Source organism: Balaenoptera musculus, chromosome 4, assembly GCF_009873245.2.
Source record: "Balaenoptera musculus isolate JJ_BM4_2016_0621 chromosome 4, mBalMus1.pri.v3, whole genome shotgun sequence".
In the NCBI taxonomy this organism is placed as follows: domain Eukaryota; kingdom Metazoa; phylum Chordata; class Mammalia; order Artiodactyla; family Balaenopteridae; genus Balaenoptera; species Balaenoptera musculus.
In genome coordinates this window covers 19,307,146-19,329,719 of record NC_045788.1, presented here as the reverse complement: position 1 = coordinate 19,329,719, position 22,574 = coordinate 19,307,146, and the positions used below count along the sequence as shown (strand labels likewise).

Genomic DNA, 22,574 nt, shown 5'->3' with positions numbered 1-22,574 from the left:
AAAGTAGCTACCACAATAGTGTTTGTAAGGATGAAAAGTACATAGCATGGGCCTTCTACACAGTAACTGCCCAACAGATATCATTATTGTCTCCTCCTGTTCATCATCATTATCAAGCTGCCATGTTTTGCTCTTTCTGAATTTGGAAGAAGAGAAACCCCAGAGTTCAGAGTGCTTGGCAGGCATCCCAGGCTTAGCACCTCCCCCAGGATGCTGTGGGATCCAGGGAAGCAGGATGTCAGGGACAGTCCCGTCCATCCCAGGGTAGCCAACAACCCCAGGAGAACTCAGCCCCAGTAGGGGTCAGAGTTACACCCAAGCCTGAATACAACCAGCCTTTGATTAAAGTTCCCCAAATATGGGACATCCTTTTAAATGCCAGACTAATTAGTATTTAGCTGTAATGCTTTAAGCCTTTCTTTTCTTAAAACAAGACCTAATTGAGTAGAGAAATGTGCTAATCTGGGAATCCAGTATCTACTCCTGAGGCAGGCCTGGGTGGGCAATGCCCTAAATGAGGCCTGATTCTGGGGGCAGGATCAGAGGTGTAGCACCTAAGGGGAGCCCAGGAGCTTCAGAACACAAGCTCTGCAAATTCACGCTTATAAAGTAATGCTGTGGCCCTGCTTCCTCCACTGCTATAAATGTTATCCCCAAATCTTCCTAAAACCACTCTTGAGGAAAAAAAATTTTTTTTCTAGAAACAACTTTGGGTAATCTAATATCCAAAGTTACTTATAAAAAATGTTAGAGGGACTTGCCTGGTGGTGCAGTGGTTAAGACTCCGTGCTCCCAATGCAGGGGGCCCGGGTTCAATCCCTGGTCAGGGAACTAGATCCCACATGCATGCCACAACTAAGAGTCTGCATGCCACAACTAAGGAGCCCACCTGCAGCAACTCAGGAGCCATGTGGTAAGGAGCCGGTGCAGCCAAATAAATAATAAATAAATAAATAAACATTAAAAAAATATCTCTACCATTTAAAAAAAAAAGTTAGAGAAGTTAATATGGCAGTAGATAGAAATAATATTTATTGAACCAGGCATGACATTACTCTCTTACATGCATTATGCAATGCTTTTCAGAATGTTTTCTGTGGAACTAGCCCAGAATGATGTGCAAAAAAACGGTCCTTTGGGAAACCCTAAGGACAATATATTCTTCCAATATACTTATAACATATGTTTGTATATTGAAAGTTCTTTCAAGCCCTGCAGTAAAGAAACTGTTTACATTTCTTTAACTCAGTATATCCCAAAGAGTGGTATATATTCAAATGGGTGATGCATGAGATGATTTTAGAAAGTACACAAATGTTTTTAATTTCAATGGTTATATATATTTATTTTGATGTCAGTTGCCAAATAATATAGCTAGCACATCAAACCTATGATTGCACATATATTGCTCAGGACTCATTCGTTCACTCATTCCACAGACATTTACTGAGGACCTACTATGAGCCAAGCAGTATTCTAGAGGTTGAGAATGTAGCAGTAAATAAAATAAAGTCCCTGCTCTCATAACTTTACTTTTTAGTGGGGAGTGACAGAAACTCAAACAAACAAATAAATATATTGAACACATATAAATATATGTTCAACAGTAAAAGGTAGAATAAAGAAAAACAGTTAGGCAAGGGGACAGAAGTGACAGGGGTGGGGTGGGTACTAGTGTGGGGAAGACCTCTCAGACAAAGGGACATTTGAACGGAGAGCTAAATGAAGGAGACTGTCTTTCTGCAGGAAGAAAGTGCTGGGCAGAGAGAACACCAGACACAAATCCCCAAGGTGAGAATGTGCTTGGCACCTGGTGGAACGGTTCCAAGTTCCAGGGCGGCAGACAAACCCTAAGGGATGCTTTTTAGAATTAATTAAATCAAATTCAAATACCATAATATTTGCCCTTTTAAAGTGTACAAGTCAGTGTTTTTTTAAGTATATACACAAAGTTGTTCTATTTTTTTAGAGTGATGATTTGGTTCTGGTTCTGGCCAAGATGGAGTACTGGGGACCAGATTTACCTTCTCACCTAAACAACCAAAAAACAGACAAAATATATGAAACTGGATTTCAAGACACTGGACATCAGGCAACTAAGGATGGTGACCCCTGAGAGATGGGATACAAAGTAGGGGAAGGCATGGGAGTTCCCTGGTGGCCTAGTGGTTAGGATTCTGGGCTTTCACTGCTGTGGCCTGGGTTCAATCCCTGGTTGGGGAACTGAGATCCTGCAAGCCGAGGCCAAAACAAACAAACAAACAAACAAAAAACAGGGAAAGGCACCTATGAACGTTCAGCTTCCCAGCTTACTGCCCTGAGAGAGCTTCTAGGCCACAGTGTTGAAACCCAGGGATAAAGAATGTCATTTTATAAAAATAAAAAGGTCAATTCATCAAGAAGATGATCCATCCTAAACATTTATGCACTTAACAACAGAGTGTCAAAATACATGCAGCAAAAACTGATCGAACTAAAAGGAAAAAAATAGGCAAGTCCACAATTAAACTGTGAAATTCAACACCCCTCTCTCAATAATTGACAGTACAAGTAGACAGAAGATCAGTAAGGATACAGAAGACTTAGAGAACACTACCAGCTTGATCTGGTTGACATTCATAGAACACCCCACCCAACATAGTGGAATACACATTTTTTTCATGTGCACATGGAATATTTACCAAGATAGACCATATCCTGAGTCATAAAACAAGCCTCAATAAGTTTTAAAGAATTCAAATAATATACTGTATGTTTTCTGACACAATGAAATTAAAATAGCAATCGATGACAGAAAGATCTCTGGAAAATTCCTAAATAGTTGCAACTAAATAAACACTTCTAAATAACCTAAGGGTCAAAGAAGATATCAAAAGGGAACTTAGAAAGTATTTTTAACCTAAGGAAAATGAAAACACAACATATTAAAATTTGTGGGATACAGCTAAATGAGTAGTTAGGGGGAATTTATAGCACCAAAATGAATATCTTATTAAAGAAGAAATGTTCAAATCAATGACATCAGCTTCCACTTTAAGATGTTAGAAAAATTAGAGCAAATTAAATCCAAAGTAGGAAGGCAAAAGGAAACAATAAACATAAGAATGGAAATCAATAGAATTAAATGGGAAAAATCAATGGACTGGTTCTTTGTGAAAATCAATGACATTGATAAATCTCTAGCCAGCCTGATTAGGAAAAGAGAGAAGACACAAATTACCAATATCAAAAATGAGAGAGGTAACATCACTACAAATCCTACGGAATATAAAAGGATAATAAGAGAATATTATGAACTTGATGCCAATAAATTTGATAACTCTGATGAACTGATCAAGTTTCTGAAAGGCACAAACTACAAAAGCTCACTGGAGAAGAAATAGATAACCTGAATAGCCCTATATCTATTAAAGAAATTGAATTTGCAGTTAAAAACCTTCCCACTAAGAAAACTCCAAGCCCAGATGTCTTCATAGGTGAATTCTACTAAACATTTAAGGAAGAAGTAATACCAATGTCATTCAAATTCTTCCAGAAAATTGAAAAAGAGAGAATACTTCCCAAGTCATTCTATAAAGCCAGAACTACTCAGACATTACAATAAAACTACAGACCAACATCTCTCAAGAACACAGATGGGGCTTCACTGGCAGTGCAGTGGTTGGGAGTGGGCCTGCCAATGCAGAGGACACGGGTTTGAGCCCTGGTCCAGGAGGATCACACATGCCACGGAGCAACTAAGCCCGTGCGCCACAACTGCTGAGCCTGTGCTCTAGAGCCCGCGAGCCGCAGCTACTGAGCCCACGTGCCACAACTGCTGAGGCCCGCACGCCTGGAGCCTGTGCTCCGAGACAAAGAGAGGTCACCGCAGTGAGAGGCCTGTGCACCGCAGCAAAGAGTAGCCCCTGCTCGCCACAACTAGGGAAAGCCTGTGCGCAGCAACAAGGACCCAACGCGGCCAAAAATAAAATAAATAAAATAAATTTATTTTAAAAAAAGAACATAGATGCAACAATTCTAAAAAACTTTTAACAAATCAAAGCCAACAATATATAAAAAGATAATATATCATGACCAAGTGGGGTTTATCCCAGGAATACAATCTTGGTTTAACATTAGAAAAATTAATCAATGTAATTTACCATATTAAAGACTAAAAAAGAAAAACCCATATGATTATCTCAATAGACACAGATAAAGCATTTGACAATATCCAACATTCATTCCTGATAAAAACTCTCAGCAAACTAGGAATAGAAAGCAACTTCCTCGACGTGATAAAGGGCATCTATAAAAACCCTACAGCTAACATTATACTTAATGCTAAAGACTGAAAGCTTTCTCCTGAAGATCAAGAACAAGACAAGCATGTCTTTAAGTCAATGAAATAAGGCAAGAAAAAGAAATAGAAGTCATCCAGATTGGAAAGGAAGAAGTAAAACTATCTTTACTCAAAGACATGATCATCTCTGCAGAAAACCCAATAGAATCTACAAAAAAGCCACTAGCACTAATAAGTAATTAGCAAGGCTGCAAGTTACAATTTATAAAATTCTATTGTATTTCTATATACTAGCAATAAACAATTGAAAACTGAAATTTAAAAAACAGTATCATTTATAATACAGAGGTAGGTATAAATCTGACAAAATATGTAAAAGGCCTATGCACTCAAAACTACAAAACAATTGATAAGTGAATTAAAGAATTAAAGAAGAATTAAATAAATGGAGAGAGATACTGTGTTCATGGGTTGGAAGGCTCAACATTGTTAGGATGTCAATTCTCCTCATATTCATCCATACGAATATGAATCAACACAATCTCAATCAAAATCTAGAATTTTAGAATTTAACTGATTCTAAAATTCATACGGAAATGCAAAGGACCTAGGCTAGCCAAAACAACTTAGAAAAAGAATGAAGTTGGAGATTTAACAGTACCTGATTTCAAGACTTATTATAAAGCTACAGGTACCAAGACAGTGTGCTATTGGTGTTAAGACAGACAATAGATCAAACAGAATATATGGACAATCAATTTTCATCAAAGGTACAAAAAAGGCAATTCAGTGGGGAAAGGACAATCTTTTCAACAAATAGTGCTGGGACAACTGCATATCCATGTACCAAAAAGATGAACTTTGTCCCATACCTCATACCATATACAAAAATTAATTCAGGGTAGATCATAAACCTAAATGTATAACCTAAAACCATTAAACTTCTAAAGGAAAACATAGGAGAAAACCTTTGTGACTTTGGGTTAGGCAAAGATTTCTCAGACACAACACCAGAAGCGGGGTGGAGAGTCACCTAAAAGAACAAACTGATAAACTGAACTTCATCAAAATTAAAAACTCTCGTCTTTGAAAGACACTGTTAAAAGAATAAAAAACAAGCCAAAGACTAGGAAAAAACATTTGCAAATCACATGTCTGATAGAGGACTTGTATCCCAGTGGTTTTCAAGGCTCCCCTCCTAGAATGACATTCTATGATTAATAGCTCTTTGTTTCGAGACTCAGACGGTATAAAGTAAGAATCAGTAAGAATCTAGAACAGTGGTTCTCTAAATTCATCACCTGAAGGGCTTGTTAAAACACAGGTTGCTGGGCTCCACCCTCAGAATTTCTGAACTGGTAGGGCTTGAGGGTTTTCATTTCTGATTAAGTTTCCTGCTGGTGCCCCTGCAGCTGGCCTGGCTACCACACTTTGAGAACTGCTACTCCAGACCAACTTAGACTAAACTAGAAACACAATGTCAGATCAAGATTCCCCACCCCGCCCCAGGGACAATTATCAAATAAACTATGCTTATTAAGAGAAAAAATTGATTTCCCCCTTTTTAATCAGCTAGAGACATCTATAAATGTTAATCAGAGCTTCTGATGAGAGAGAAATAACAAACATGACATCACTGAGTTGGCTTGATTCTGGCCTTGCCTCTGTGTTGAATACACATTTTGGTTTCCACAAAGTTGTTCAGAATTCACCCTGGAAAACATACACAGCCTCATACCAACCATCCCATAATGGCAACACAGAAGAAACTAGCATGCCCTGCTGAAGCCTATCGACTTTCCCTGACCCCCGCGTTAACGCCCCACCCACAGGCAGGGCTGCCATTGAGTCTCACCGTCCAAGATGGCCCACTGGTTGTCAATCTCTGTATGCTTCAGGTAGGAGTCTTCGATGGTGGGGTCATAGTCAGGCACAAAGATCTTCTGGAAAAACTGGATGGTGAGGGCGCTCTTGCCCACACCCCCGTCTCCCACCACCACCAGCTTGTACGTGGGGAGGTTGTCGCTGGGGACGGCACTGGTCGCCATGTTGCTGGTAGGTCAGACCTGGGGAGGCAAGATATGTGGAATGAGACAGGGGGCTTCTTCTTCTCTGACTCAGGGGAAAATATTCACGGGGTTTCCTCCTTTCTTACAGAGTAACAAATACTCCCAGTTGTAGAAAGTTTTGCAAAGGAAGACATGCAAGAGAAAAGTGCTAGCCCAGGTCCCTCACCCAGAGACAAGAACTGTTAAAATGATTTATTCAACCATTTACTGAATGTCAACTATGTGCCAGGCCCCGTCTTGGGGATATAATGCTACACGGCCTTTAACCAGCCAAAGGCCATGTCAACGAAGTTTTTCCACCATCAAATTCCGCCCTAGTCCTGTACAGTTAAACACGTGGGCGTTAGTCTGAGCAGGGAGGGCAAGGAGGTTCGCCTTTCACATCAACTCTGGTCATTGGACTGTGGTGCTGAGAAGAATGGGAGGCTGTCTGAGCTTAAAGGAAAAGAGGGTCACAACAGCTTAGCACAGCTGAGCTCAGCGTCTCTGAGCCCCTTCCAACTCTCAGAATTCTGTGATCCTGGCTCTCTTCTCTGATCTTCTTGCCCTCTATCATGCAGAAAGTCGTGTTAGACTCGTGACATCTGGTCAACCCCTCTTTTAGTTGGGGAGGAAGAAGAGAAGGATCAGGGATAAGTTTTATTTTGATGACGTTGAGTCCAGTTAAGGCAGTGGTTCTCAACCAGGGGCAATTTTGTTCCCCAGGGATATTTGCAATGTCTGGAAATATTTGGGGTTGCCAAAACCAAGTGGGTGCTACCGGCATCTAGTCAGCAGAGGCCAGGGATGCTGCTAAAGATCCTATAATGCCCAGGAAAACACCCCCAGAACACATAATTAACCATCCTAAAATGTCCATAGTGCCAAGGCTGAGAAACGTTGAGCTAAGCTGACTAGGCAGGGGCTGGAAATATGGGACCAGGATCCTAAAGAGCAATTGAGCCTGAACAGATAAGGACTGACTGTGTAGAGGTGATGGCAGAGAAGTGAAGAGTGACCTTTGGAAACTGCATCACAAAGTACCAAGGAGGAGAGGCGGGCAGGGAGCATGGAAGGAGCACTCAGAAAAATAGGAGGGAAACCAGGATCTGTCACAGTGATGGAAGCCCAGAGTTTCCAGAAGGAGGAGGTTTAGCCTTATATATAAGTCTAAACACTGGTGGAGGATGAGGGAGGACAGTCACCTAAAGAACAATTTGAGGGTGTTGCCAGGGACCTAAGCTGCTAACTAGGGAAAAGCACAAACCACCTGTGGTAGGGCCATCCCTGGGGAGCTTCAGGGCTCATAGAAGGGCAGGGGGGCGGGCAGCATGCCGGGGGACAACAAACTGTGTGTCCTGTGTGCAATCACTGCTGCTCGGGAAGGCCACTGACTGAGCCATAGTTTCTTTACCTAATAGATTAAAGGGCTGGGTTTTCAGCTAAGAGTTCTTAGCTCTAAAAGAGTCCTCCATTCTAGATTTCAACAGAAAGGATGTTAGACACAAATGTAGGTTATGTGGCCACGCTGATTTGCATGGGGCTATAGGCGAGAGTCATTGCATAATCTTTTGCAGTTACTGAAGCTTGATGTTGACATTTAGGGTTTCCCTGCAGTGGGGGGGGGAAGTAGGCGCTTTCATACATTGTGAGTGAGAATGTAAATCTGTCCAAACTGGACTGAGAATACACTTGCATAAATACATCAGAATTTAAAACGGACATATCCTCTCTCAAAGCTATACCGCATGTGAGAATGTAGTCTAAGGAGGTAATCAGACAAGTGTACAAAGATGTTAAGAACAGGGGTAAAAATGAAATAACTTAAATACTGGGGGGCCAGTTAAAGAAAAGTTTATCCATACAATGCAATACTGTATGGCCATTCAGAAGGACTATATTCCCTAGCCTAGAAAAGGTTTATAATATACATGAAAAAAAAAAAAAAAAAAAGCCAGGCTGCAAATCAGCAAGTACATATGATTACACTTCCGTGAAGCTACCATCTATGAATCTACATGTCTAGGGTGGTTCTAGGCATAGAGAGGATTGGCACGTAGCTGTCTCTCCAGGTGACTTTGGGACACTTTCTCAGATTTTCAATTTTCTACAACAAGCATCTGTTCTATTTGTGTATCAGAAAAGCTGAACGGTATTAAAATGTTCCCACCAAATAAAATGTTCGGGCCACCTGAAAATGTATGATTTCCTCTCCTTCGAGTGGGGATTTAAGGTCCTCTGGTGCAGGATAGAAGGACCAGGCGCCAGCTGAGCCCCAGCATCTGGTTCCCCCATCCCCCCTAGGTGGGGATGACAGTGGGGTCAACCTGAGCCTGCAACACACTGAGCTCTCCCACGTGACAGAGCTGGTGGTCCAAAGGAGCCAGAGGGGAGGGGAGGGAGACAAAAATGAGGGGAGGAGGGTATGGGCCAGCTCCCTCTCTTCTTTGCCTCTTGGGTCAGGGGAGCTTGATGTCAGCTCCTTGCTGCTCCTCCTTAACCGCTGTCCTAGCCTGGGGAGGATGGTGACACTAAGCCAGTGTGAACGTGTCTGCCTATGAAAGAGGCTGTTTTTAAAGCTCCCTTCCAAGAAGATATAAACTACTATGTACAAAATAAATAAGCTCCAAGGATATGATGTATAGCACAGGGAATATAGCCAATATTTTATAATAATTTAAAATGGAGTATAATAGATAAAAAATTTGAATCACTATGTTGTACACATGAAGCTAATATAATATTGTAAATCAACTATACCTCAATAAAAAAAATTAAAATAAATAAAAATGAAAGCTCCCTTCCCTTCTCGCTGGCAGCAATGTGAATAAAAAAATACTAAGTGGGTGGGAAGGTATCGGGAAGGAAAATCGTTTCCCTTGATTTTCTTCTCAAAATAAAACAAGATAAGAAATACACTAGTAAATATGATAGAGGACCAACCTTTGAGGCGGTGCTCAGACCACCCACAGCAGAATCACCTGGGGACTTGAAAAAAATCACCCTCTGCTTGCCAAGCAAGGCAGCTGGCAGGAAATGGTCAGATGAGGGTCGATTTCCTTTCACAGTGCCCTGCACTCAGGAGTTGGGCCCTGAGAGACCACCGGGGGCCCATTTGGGGTTCCCTCCCACCTCAGGCTCAATGGAACAGGGTTAGAATGCACGGTTAACACAAATATTGGACTGGGTCCCTCGTGGGGAGAAACCCTTTAGTGCTTCCCATGGCTGATGGGTCAAGTCCTTGCCCCTTCACTGGACATTCGAGGCAGTCACTGGCTGCCATCGCTGACCTCTCCAGAGGGACCCATGCTGCAGCCTCTCACACTACTCTCTCCCAAGCAACTCTGTGTTCCCCAGTGTGCCCTGTGGTCCCGTGGAGCCCTCTGCCCACCCCACCTCCTACTGGGGCCCTGGGGAGAGCGCACACCTCTTCACGGGTCAGGCCCAGGCCCAGGAATCGCCTCCCGGGAGGCACCCCCTTCGACCCCGTGCCCCGCAGTTCCTGGTGCAGAGGCCACCACCACACTTGAAGTCTTCTGTACTTAACTGTGCACAACAGGGCGGGGCTGCATCTCGTCCCTCCCTGGATCACCAAGGCCCGGCACCGCATGAGCAAGGACAGACGTCAGCTACAGGAACTGGGGGCCCAACAATGGCCTTTCTGAACAACCGTCAGACAACCCACCAGCCACGGCACTGGTCTCCCCACGCAGAGGGCTCGGGGGCAGCTCTCCCGGCCAGGCCTTGGGACTGTCTCCCTCCTTCTCCCAAGTCAGACCGATCGCACAGATAAGACCCTTCCTGGAAGCAAGTGTGAGCCCAGGTTTACAAAGTCGGGACCATGAGTCCAGAAAACCCCTCCATCTATAAGGGCTCTCGGGCAGATCTTCTCTAGATGCACATGTTTTTCCAGTCTTCAACCTCCCCCGAAATAATCCCTGACTAAAATGATGTCTTTGTAAACAGGGAGGGCAGTCAAAATGCCAAGGGGCGTGCACCACACTCCTACAAAATCGGCTGATCTCACGTGGTGTGGAGAAAGAATTTTTAAAGTCACCAGAGGCTATGACGAAAGTCACCACAGGATAAAAAGTTGGTCGGTGCTTAAGGAGCAAACTGTTTTCATTTACGACTTCCCTCTCCTCTCCAGTCTATTCAACTAGACAGCACCTTGGAGATCATTCTAGAACGCTGGTTCTTCACCATTTGGGGGTCACAGATGGCCCCTTCGAGGTGGGAGGGTGGAATAAGGTGGGCCCGGGGCTCCCTTTAAAGTCTCGCCACCAATTTTCCGTGCCTGATACTCTCCCACCCACCAGCTGAGCGACCTTGGGCGAGTTAACCTTTCACAGCCTCAGGTTTTTTACTTGAAAGATGGAGTTGGTTAGAGAATCATCCTTTGCAGGATTGCTCTAAGCGGGAAATTAAAATGTATGAGACAGCCCAGCTTAAAGAAGGTGCTCAAATGTTTGTTTTCTCGCCTTGTTTACTTTGTTCCCAGAAGAGGCGGACCCACAGGCTCCCTCCCTCCCTCCACTCTGAGGCTCCGCGGTTCCCAGCCTCCTCCCCCGCCCCCATCAGAAGCCCCGCTGCCACCTCAGCTCCCTTGCAGTCGGATTAAATAGGCTCGTGTGGCAACGTCACCCATCATTTAGAACATTGTTTCCATGGGAAATGGCTCTGAGGTTCCAGGCAGCCCGCTCCACTCAGAAACCAACTTTTGGAACCGCAGCCCCTGGGCGGAGGAGGCGGCGGCTGAGCGCTGGTTCCCATGGCAACCACCGCTCCCAGAGCCCTTCCCAGTGCACGAGCAACCCAAACCCCGGCTCATACTGGAAACTTCTTTCTAAAAGGCAGTATCACGGCCTCGACGATTTTAATGACGTGTATACGAAAACTTTAGGCATCTTTCAGCTGAGGAATAAGCTTTTTTGGTGGCTGTCTTTTGCTCCCTTTCTCTCCCCACGATTAGCACCAGCCTGCTTGGTTTGAAGTTGTTTCCTGAATGGCAGATTTCGTCTTCCCAGCAACTGGGGAGCTCCAAGAGGACAACAGCCACGTGTCCTCATTCTCTTGACCTCTCACAGGGCCAGGCAGGGCCCAACACGTGGGAACCTCAGGGTGTATTCGCTGACTACTCCATACTGGCCCAATAAGCAGGGCGTGACACCCTCCCTTCTGACAGGCGTAGGCTCGTGCCCCTAGGAAGTGGGGAAGGGGGGCTGGGTGGACCCATGACCCCAGAATAACCTTGTCACCCAGCAATATTCAAAGTGTGCTTGGAGGGGGTTCCTGAGACCTCCTGGGAAGCCTTGTGCAAAGCCCCCTCTGTTCTCAGGGGGGCAGCTTGGGGTGGAGTGTCAGTCATAGCCTTGGACTCAGGCAGCTTGAGTTCCACTTGTGTCTCTGATACGGACTCCCTGTGTGATGTGGAGCGAGTTTCTTAACTTCAGGGAGCCTCAGCTTCCCCATCTATAAAACAGAACAGGACCCTCAAGAATGTGTAATTACAGTCCCAGTGGGGGGAAAAAAACCTGGAGGGCCCCCCAGTGAGGGCATATCTGCACTGATGTGCAAAGCAGCTGGGCCCCTGGGCTCCCTCCAATGTGGCAGAGCCTAGTGATCTGGACCCCTGCTTGCCCCACCCATGCATGGCCCTGAGAGCACCTGAACGCATAGGGCTGCTGGAGGACCCGACACAGTAACAAATCCTAGGACAGCAGGGGCCCCAGCAGCCCCCCAAAACAGCAGTGCCCACTGGTTATTATCTCTTACCAAATCTGCCACCTTCTCCCCAAGTTCCCAGTTTCTAGGGCTTCTACAGAGCTTGTTTCCCAAAAGAATAGTCCAGAACACTGCCCACTTTTCTAAGTGGGCACATGGTAAAAGAAATGGCTTTGGCTGCAGACACTGTCAAGGGGCTCACGGGCTTCCTGGCCTCTGCGTGCTCCCCATCCCCCCAGCACCACTTCCAAAGCGGTGTCATAGTCCTAGCCAGAAGAAAAGGTGCCCAGGAGAGGCTACACAGCAGTAACAACCGCCACTATTTAGTGGCCATCGGCAGGGGAATGATCAGACACCGAAGGTCAGGCTTGGAACCGTCGTGTTGCACTGCCTAGAATTCTTTCGGTCATTAGTTTTGCAACATCACAGGACTTTTCTTTGACTGTCTTTGTGACTCGTAACCCATAGGGCACTCTTCACCTTCTCTGACTATAGGAGCTGTGGCAGTGGTCATCCCAGAGCCTCTCCCAAAGATGCCACCAACTTAATTGAAGGTTTAGTTTTCACTGCTTTTTGCTTCTCTATTTCCATACTAATTATTTTAAAGATCTCCCCTAACCCCATCTGTCAAACTACAAGTTGTCTGGTAAATGAAGCTGGAAGAGGGGGACACATTCATTATTAATGCAGCTCTTGGGAGAGTGAATGGACTTTCATTCACATTGAGCTGAATCAGCCCTGGGAAGCTAATCTCATCTCTGTGACGTCTGGGTGTGCCCAGTGCAGGGGGCTGAGGATACATTGGGGGGTGACCCAACCCATGTGGAGGAAATGGCTCTGCATTCCAGGAGCTGCCCTTCCCTTCTGCACAATTCCCAGAAATGGGCAGCTTCCCCAGGGCTGCTGATTTGCAGGCTGTGCAAAAATGGCGTGCAGCCCCGCCAGGGGTCTAGGCCACTTGGCATTCCTAAGGCTCCACTCTCCCCTCCCTAAGACTTTGCTCTGCCCTTTGTCTCCCACCTTTGCTAATCCCAGCCCAGCACTGTCACTGCATCACTCAACCCCTCCGGGAAGCCAGTGCGTTCAGCTCACTTGATTATTAAGATTTAACCACCAATCCAACCGTGTGTTATTTTATGCTGTACAGGACCTTAAACATCATCAGGTCTAGATGGTATGTGGCATGGGTGCCTCCCACACTTTCCCAGATCCATGGCAGACACCACAGTCCATCGTGGTCCTCTTTCCTGCTCAGTCTGACAACCCTTTTCAACGCAGCACCCTTGGCAGCCAGAACCAGGTGACTGGTCCGGAGAGGAAACTTGTTTGCCGTCCCAGATCGAACCCAGTACTCTTTAGGTTCCCTCCAAAACATCCCACCTACTGGCCATCCTGTTCCATGGGAGGGGCTCAGGACTATTGTGGGGGTGCCTGCCTGGCTATCTCTGGAGAACTCTGTTACCCAAGTCTTCTGGGTAATACATCAGCCCCTGCTTTCTACCCCATCAAATCCAAGCTCCTCTGCCAGGATCACACCTGGACTGCTGACAGCAGGGCAGAAATATCAGACAGGAGTCCTGAGATCCAGACAAAGGCCAATGCTTGAAGTAAGCCAGGCCCTTGACCTCACTCATGAACCCCAAGTACCACGTGCTTCTTTATATCACAACTGTTAACACTAGGGTCTTACTCGCTAGTGTGTGAGTACCTCCTGACAGAGCCTGGAGCTTAGCCATCTACAACCCAGCACTATGAGTCCCAGAAATGACCTGCTATAATAATTACAAGGGTGATCATGTTAAAAATAATAGAAGCACTTAATTAATGTAGGCGATGTGTCTGATGCTGTTGGAAGATTTTACCAAATTAGCTCATTTAATTGTCGTAACAACCCTATGAGGTATAACTTTGTCCCCATTTTACAATTGAAGAAATTGAGACACAAAGAAGTAAAATAACTTTTCTAAGGTCAGCCGGCTAGAAAGCAGCAGTGCCAGGATCTAAAACCACAACCGTGTGGCTCCAGAGCCCGTGGCCAGTGCGTCATGCTAGGCATCCTCTCGTGGCGGGCAGAGTGGTGGGTGGGTGCAGAGTCGGGCCAGGCCAGAGGCAGCAGATCCAGAAGTGCTGGGAAGAAGTCAGCAGTGAGCCAGGGAGGTGGTGTCAGAGTCAGGGAGGCCTCCAAGGCCAGACTGCTGCCCCTGTGGGAGAAGCAGCTGAGCAGGTCAGGGCCCAAGGGGCACCCAGGGTAAATACTAGTCACTGGGAACAGACACGCCCCCCCCCATCCCAACTGGGACAAAGTCTGCCAAATAGGGCACAGGTCTGGTACTGCCAGGTGCTCCTGCCCTGAGGACCAGGGAGAAAGCTGAGGGATCAGGCAGCTGTCCAGCATCGTGGGAACACCAGGGGGTTCTGAGACCTCCTATTTCAGCACCCCAGTCTGGGCCCCTCTCCACTGTGCTGGTCCCTGCCCCAGCCTGTCTCCTTGTGGTCCTACACACTGGCTGCTCCCCGCCCAGCTTGGGGCTGGCGCCTCACCTGGAACCCCTCACCAAGGAGCCTGAGCTAGGAACTCGCACAGCTGCAACCTTAGGCAAGTTAGTTACATTCTGTCCCTCGGTTGTCTCTTCTGTAAAAGTGGGGACAGTGGCAGCATTTGACTTGTGGTGGTCATGATAGGCTACATTTATTTGCTTGGCCCAGTGTCTGGCCCATAGAGAGCGTTCAATAAACATCAGGGAGTTACTATCACCAGCATCCTTCGAAGTCCATCCCACGTCCCTCCTGCAGGAAGCCCTCCTGCCTCTCCAGAGTCCTTCCTGAGCTCATGCCCTGCAAACTGGCTGGTTCCACAGATGACAGCTCAACAGAACTCAGCCCCTCGCCACTTTGTCCTCGGGGCGCTCTCACGCCCATCTGCCAGCTGGTCTCAGCTCCCCCTTTCCCCCTTGGGGGGCAGCCTCCTGCAGCCATGCTGTAGGACAACAAGCCCCCGCATGCTGCTGACCCAGTGATGAAGGAGATTTAAGCTCCTCAAAGACATTTCCCCAAATATTCAGGAGATGCTTGTTCACTGAATAGACTGCGCAGCAGATACCAAATTGCTGGGAACTCAGCATGAAACGGCTTCTCCCTCTGGTCTTTAAACCCAGAAGTGCTCCCCATCCTAAAACCTAGCCCCTCTCTGGGTTCCTCCTGTTTTGGTGGATTTATCCTTGGAAAGAAAAACCTGTTAAGGACACATGACATGAGAAAGGGCCCATTTTTCCTGAGCCCAGAGGAGAATGATCCAGGAGGAGTAAAGTGGACAGGCCACCGGTGCTGGCCACCCTTCCCCCAGTGCACACAGAGGCTCAGATCCGGGAGACTTGCACGTCCAGTCAGTACTCCCAGAGCACCTCCAATGTGCCTGGTCCTCGGAGTTGGGGAGACGGAGATGAATGAGCCCCAGTGCCTGGCTTTGGGGCTCATGGGGTGTGTGGGGGGGAGGGGCAGGCAGACAGAGGACTACAGTATACAAGGCTAAGTGGGAGCACAGGGGCAGCGGGGGGCATCTCACCCAGCCTGGGGGCATTGCAGAAAGCTTCCCGGTTGAGGCAATGACAAAATGGGGTCTTGCAGGCCAAGTAGGTATCAGCTGAGGTAAGTGATAGGGACAAGCATATCCTAGGTGAGGACCAGAAGTTGCAAAGCTGTAAAGCACAGAGGTGTGAAAAACCAAGAAGGTGCCGAGTTCTGCAAGCAACACCTGTGACTGGGGTGCGGAATGTGTGACGTGTGCGGTGCGGTGGGAAGGGGAGTGGGGAGGAGCTCCTGTTGGCTGCCTGACAACTGGGGGTGTTTGTCTTTGTATCCAGAGCACTAAGCACAGTGCCTGGCACGCAGTGGCGGCTCATCAGCACAGAATGATGAAGGAACAAGTGCAGGGGCTGCAGGGCGAGGCAGTGGGGAGCACAGGGGGCCCCCGCATGACCCCGAGGCCCCCGGACCCTCCCCTCCCCACAGGCGCGCCATGCAGGCTCGCTGGAAGGCCGCACGGTCCAGCAGGCCCACAGCTCTTTCTGATGACCGCAGTGAAGCTCACCAGCCAGAAAAGCCCAGCAGACACTGCATAACTTGCACAGGACAAACTGAGGGCTCCAGAAGCTCAGAGGAGAGGAGAGGGGAAGCAGACGGGAAAGGGCTGCAGGGCCGGGTGGGAGCAGGAAGGTCACGCAGGCGGAGCTGGCATGGCCACAAAGGCCCAAAGGCAGAGCTGTGTGGGGTGGCATTTGGCCTCCCCATTTAGCAGCAGGGAGCAGAGTCAGAGGCGTTAAGGCATGTGCCCGAGGGCACAGCTTGGAAAAGGGTGAAGCTGGGATTTGGCAGCCAGACTGACAAGGAAAAACTAGAATTCTGCCCCACTCCTCACCCAGCTAGTCCAGACGGCCGGGTGGGTCTGCGGGGGTCTCCAAGCTGAGGGGTTAACGAGGGCTTCGGTGTCTCAAGGTCCACACTACCCTTCAGAACAACGTGCTCCACTGGCATCCCCGGGCCACAGGGATGCTGCCACCTGGCCGCTTGGCCCTCACAGGCCCACGTCCTCACGGGCTGAGGTCGCACCCCAATGCCCGGCCCCCTGTGTCCCCATGTCCCACCACCACAGGGCGGCTGGGGCTGAACTCAGTCCAGGGGTGAGGGGCAGGGCTGCCGCCTGGCTCGCAGCTTCCTCGAGGGGCAGAGAGGAGGAAGTGGCTTTATCTTTGGATCCTTATTCTCGGTCCTGGGGGCCATTCCGATTTCCCTAGGGCCGGGCAGTCTCACCCGCAGCTGAGGAGGAGCTTCCCAGCCTCAGGCCGGCATCTGCATGCCCATCGAGAAAGTCACCCTGGCCGTCACCCCGCTACGGAGGGTTGGCTTCTGGACACTCTGGGGCTCCCCAGAGTGAGGCCCTCAGACTCCCCAAAGCCTGGCAGGCTGCTCCGCATTCTGATTCAGCTGCTGCCTCGGCCCATGCCTGGAGGAGGGGCTCCTGTGAGCCCCCCCGGCCTCCTCACACCTCCTCCTGGGCTGCTCAGGCTCAACCCCGCACACGGGACCCCCACCAGCGCCCTTGTCTCGCCCTCCCGCCCCGACCCTCTCTCCTCGGCCTCCCCCGCCAGCTCCAACATCCCTTCCCCTCAAATCCCAGGCCAAGGCCTCGTGGCACATCTCCCTCCGTGGCTGGCTCTGCCCTCTGCCTGGGCCCCCCCTCACTGGCACCGCCCTCCCCCCACTCCAGCGCTGCCACCCCTCAACCAACCCCGGGCACAGTGCTCCTGCTGGAAACCGCCCCGGGAGCCTGAAGCTGTCCCCACGGGCCCTCCCTGAGCTGCCCCGGCATCACGTCGCCGGCCGCTCAGAGCCTCTCTCCCACTGATTCCTAGTACAGCGTCCTTGGGGACAGGGGCGGTGCCCAATTCGTAGGGCCTCGCGGAGTCTGCCAGGGAATGCTGTCTGCCTGCACTGCCTCTTCACTTTCCCCGGCCTGTGAAAACATTCCCTCTAGGAGGCACGGCCGTCCTGCGCCCCAGGCTCCCGAAGCCACCCCTTCGTTCCCGGCCTCTCCTGCTCGCCAGGCCTCCTTCCACTGAGCCACCTTGCCTGCGTCTACGAAGTGCCGGCCAGGTGGCAGGTGGCAGCCAGAGTGCTTTGCAGCCACTATTCCGCTGATTCACCATAGCCACCTCATCGAGAAGGCTCTGCTTAGCCCCTGAGGTCCCCGAGGTTCCATGGTTGTCCACGCCACGCATCGCCACCTGCAAGTGACCACGAGCTCCCAGCTCAGCCACACGGCCACGCTGCCTCTTCTCCCTTCAAATCTAGGAGCTGGGAGCTGTCTTACTGTCACATTTCCCCTGCGGGGGTGGGGCTGGGGGCTACAGGCTGAGCTTCATTTTCCTTATCTCGGGGTCACCCTGGAGCCCTGGCACAGCTTTCCGCACAGAAATGCTTCCGGTGTCTGCTGTCTGCATTCCCCAAATGCAGGGATGACCCTGGGAGTTGGCTGGGATTCTGCTTGGGTGGCGGGTAGGCTGAGGTGGTGTGGGCCACACAGAGAAGTGGGGTGGTGGCCCTCACAAGGGAGATACCATGCGAGCGGTCCCACTGGACACACAAGGGCACCAGCCCAGAGGAGGAGTGGCTGACCGTAAGGGGGTCCTTCCCTGTCACCCACACTCCCAAACACTGAGCCCCCTGTAGCTCCCAGGGCCCAGCTCCCTGACCATCCCTGCCTTTGGGCTGGGGATGCCACACCCCGCCCCCAGAACCCCCTGATGGCATCAAGGCAGAGGTTCTCATACTGTCTTTCTCCCGAGTGGAGGCAACCGGAGCACAGCTTCACAGGCTGTCCCTCAGCGCTGTCCCAGCCCAGAGCCGCTGCCTCATGGAACCTATGGCTTCACACCAGCCCAGCAGGTAAGTGGCCCAGGAGAAGGGCAGGGGTGGTGACAGACAGCAAAGGGAAGGCCTGGATGCCGGGGGCAGGCCTCCCTTTGTGTCAGCAACCCTCTGCCTATGAGACGGATGCTTCTTGCCAGGGCTGAATGGTTAAACTCCGGCCCCCCGCATCCTAGCTGACCCACCATCTCAACTGCTTTACCCTGCAATAGCAGAAAGAGGGACTCAGGAGACAAATGGACATCCCAAACTCATGTGTAGGCAGAGGTCAGGTCGATAAATGAGAGAAGGGGACAGGGACAGGCAATAGGGAGCAGTGGGGCCTGTGGTAAACAGGAGGCCACTGGTACCTTCCACCACCTGACCGCCATGATAGAAGCATATCTGCAACGGGGCTTCCAGACAGTCAAAATTTTTAAAGAGTAGCCAGAAATCTGAATTTTTATGTGAAACTGATTTTTTAAATGTTGGCTACCAATTAAAAAGTTTTACACATTATATAAGCCAAATAAATCACCTCCCTGGGGTGGGGGGGTGGGCAGCCCATAAGGGCACCTGCTGCTACCCTGCCACCTCGAGCATGCCAGCATTGAGTGGTGTGGCCACTCCAAGGCAGACGACCCTTCACTGCCTTGGCCTGGCCTGGCTTTGGCCGCAAAGAGGTGTGAGGTTAAAGGAAGTGGCAGTGACACTGAGGAGCAGCTGCAGGGGTTGCTCAGCCTGGAAACTTTCCGGTCTAGCCGTCTTTAGCTGGGGGAGAGCACACAGCCACCCCAGGAGCACGGCAGAGCCCGGGGAGGAAGAGGGCAGAAAGGCACATTCAAAAATCACCGATTTGTTTCCATCGTTTGATTTGTTTCCATCATTTATATTCAAAATGTTAAACATCATAAATGAAAAATGTGAAAAATTTTATGTTCGACCCAAAATGAGAAAGAAACAGGATCTAGGCCCTTCCCTGAGGTGAGGAGAGGCGATCCAATCCCCATTCTAAACGGGTAAGCAGACTGCAGAGAGAAGGGCTGGAGCAAAACAAAAGGGAAACTTCCTGAACACGAGGCGGGCAAGGCAATGAGCGGCCGGGGAGGTGTGGGGTTTTCCTCAGCAAAGGGAAAGTCCAGGAAAGCAGGACCAGGGTGGGAGGGTCCAGCCGCCTGGCTGTGGAGGCTTGAACCAGGCTGGAGGTGGGGAGGGACGCCTTCTCAGGGACCCTGCCGAACTCTGGAAGGGCAGGAGGCCACTTTTCACATCTCTCTCCCCAAACCCTAAAGAGTGGCTGCATCTTTCCTGCCCTCCTACCCAGCCTGGCCAGGCCAGACAGCGAGCCCTGGATGCAGAGGGGGCAAAGGGCAGAGTGGGCAGACCTGCTCCGTTCCCAAGGGGCAGGAGCCATCTAGAAGCCGCCACTGGCCAGGGGATCAGCCGCCCACCTCTCTTTTTTCTACATACGGCACTTTTATAAAAAGTCATGAATCAAAGCATTTGCCCCTCTGCTGGGAATGTGACGTCAGGCAAATCACTCAACCCGGGTGTGCGCCTCCGTTTCCTCATCTGTTAACCATGTACTCACCTCACAGCGTTTTTCTGAGGACAGAATGAGCCCATACACGCAAGTGCTTAGAACAGTGCCTGGCGCAGAAAGTGTTATTATTACTGTCATCATCATCATCACCATCCTCCTCATAAGTATGTCGCGGGAACTCTCGCCAACGTCCCCTCCACCAAATTGCACAGAAGGGTTCCTGGGGCCACACAAGGCTGCTTTCCAGGCTGCCCCAGAGCACTCAGGACGGGGGCAGGAGGGGAAGGAAGCGGCTGCCTTTGAATCACCACCTTCAGCCCGCGAGGCGCACAGCGCAGCCTGCTCTACAGGGAGACCTCAGCCACCCGGCGGGATGAAGGATCACTGCTCCTGCCGCTGGGCCTTCCCAGGGTTCAGCAGGGAAGCACATGCTGTTCCTGATGATCTGAGGAATGATCGCCACCCACAGTCCGTGCTGGCTTGTTTCGGGGGTGCAGAGAAAGGAGAAACTGTGGAGCTACATCCCATCGGAGGGGGACGAGCCCAAGTAGGGTAAAGCTGGAGGCAGAGCAGATGTCAGGAGCGTGGAAATGAATCCAACGGATCCAGTTCTGAATCCTGGTTGTGCCACTTACTAGCTGTGTGACCTCGGACAAATTACGTGTAAACCTCTCCGTGCAAAACTATCCTTGGTGAATGGGTAGCAGCAACCAGCTGGAGGTGGAATCAGGCCGAGTGCTGTGGCCAGGGCCGATCATTAGAATGCCTGTTTATCATGTCCCGACCACACGCTACACTTCCCTGACCAGCACCTCAGACTAGGTGAGGTCACTGCTCTAGCTCCCAAGACACCCAGCTGTCTGTCTTGACAGCACTTTGCATGCTGCACTCAGTTGCCTAATTGTTTATGAGGTAATGTGTCTTCCCCACCAGACTGTCAGCTCCAGGAGGGCAGGGCCCATCCTCCGTTTTACTCTCCACTGTATCTCTGGAGCCCAGCGCATACCTGACGCCAAGAAGATGCTCAGTAAATATCCTGATCTACATCAGCTCTAATCCTCACAGCTACTCTGAACACTGTCCTAACACAAAGGAAAAAAGATGAACACTTGAGTTTGCTCTGGTCATTGGGAAAAAAGGCCTGACTAAGACTCTGACCTGGCTTGGAACAGTGACAGTGACAACCCCACAGCTCCTGCTGTGGTTCCTGCAGAAGGTCACGGTGTAGGTCTGGGGTGCATGCCTCTTGCTCAGACAAGCTCTTACTGGCTATTTTCAGGGGTAAAAGGGTAGGCTCCCAGCCTCGTCTCCATGTCATTATTCCTCTATAGTCAAAAGTAATGGAAATTGGGAGTTTTCAGAAGTTCTGGGGGAAAGTGCCCAGGAAAACTGGTCCCTGGAAAACGGCAGTCAACTAGGCTTGAGGAGACAGAGAGCCGGGGAGAAAGTCTCCAAGGGTGTGAGCAGGCAAGGGAAGGGTGTCTGACGCTCAGTTTTAACTTCTGCCCCGTTCTAAGCTACGGACAGCCCCCTTTCTCAGAGGCCCTTGGTGACAGCCTGTTACGTACAACAGCCGTGGCTCAGTGGGGCTTAGGGAATGAGGAAGCCACGCCGATGGTACCCACGCAAAATGTGGCAGCTGACCCCGGAGCTCAGATGGCCTGCTGGCATGGTCTCCACCCTGCAATCCCCAGAAACACTGCAGATGGGGACGGTTTCCACCAACGACTGCGTAATCGTCAAAGAAAAATAAATGATACACTCAGAAAACTTGCACAGGGAGAAAATCTTTGGGGAAGAATGAATATCTATTGGGGCGAGCACCTCTCCATTTCCACATATGTGGGATGAGGGCCTGGCCCCGCATGACCGGGCTAGAGGAGAAAGGGGGGTGGGGATGCCTGAGACATGTGTCACAGCAGCACTGGCCCTATTACAGGCACCGCTAAGGAGGCCCACGGCAGATGGGGACTTGCCCAAGGTCACAGAGAGGACAGGTAGGGGGCAGAGACTCAGCAGGGGGGCCCTCTGGCCTGCAGCCCGGGCCCCTTCCCACTCTCCTGTGGGTCTTCTGAGGAAGGGAGGGAGGACTGAGGTTCCCTGAGGCCCCTCTGGCTGCCAATCGCTGGTGGTGCCAGACCCTGCCTGGGGCCCTCTCCTTCCTCCTTCCACACAGAGGCTCTCCCAGCCTCCACCCAGCTTTCCTATCCACGGACACCAGCCCTAAGGAGGAAAAAGCCCCTGTTAAGTGCTTTATTAGAATGGTTATTTGGTGGAAGTGCTAAGTGACCTGCTCTCACTCCCCGTTTCCATCCCTCCAGCCATCCCCAGTTTGAGCCCAGAAGTAAAACAAAGGCTTTGTTTCTTTATTTTGATTTCCTGCTTAAAATCTCAAACATGCAGGAAACACCCACCCAGCCCCAGATAAGTGGACTCAGGCCACTGCGGGCAGGCAGGGCCGGGGGTCACTGAGTGGGGTGGCCGGGAAGGCTCTGGTGCCAGCTGACCTTAGCTCCCAGGAGCGCCAGCAGGGCACCCGGGGCCTGACTTCCTTTGCGGGAAGAGAATGGGTGTG

General features: G+C 50.0%; 1 protein-coding gene across 5 annotated transcripts in view; it reads right to left on the bottom strand.

The window, feature by feature from the left end:
* The window catches only part of MRAS (muscle RAS oncogene homolog), a 59,954-nt gene that overhangs the window by 29,110 nt on the left and 8,270 nt on the right, over nucleotides 1-22,574 (bottom strand). For all 5 annotated transcript variants that reach the window (XM_036850915.1, XM_036850913.1, XM_036850916.1 and 2 more), the window contains one exon: nucleotides 6,138-6,348. In XM_036850915.1, the coding sequence (XP_036706810.1) occupies nucleotides 6,138-6,330 (193 nt within the window). In that variant the 5' untranslated portion in view covers nucleotides 6,331-6,348. The remainder of the gene's footprint in view (nucleotides 1-6,137; nucleotides 6,349-22,574) is intronic.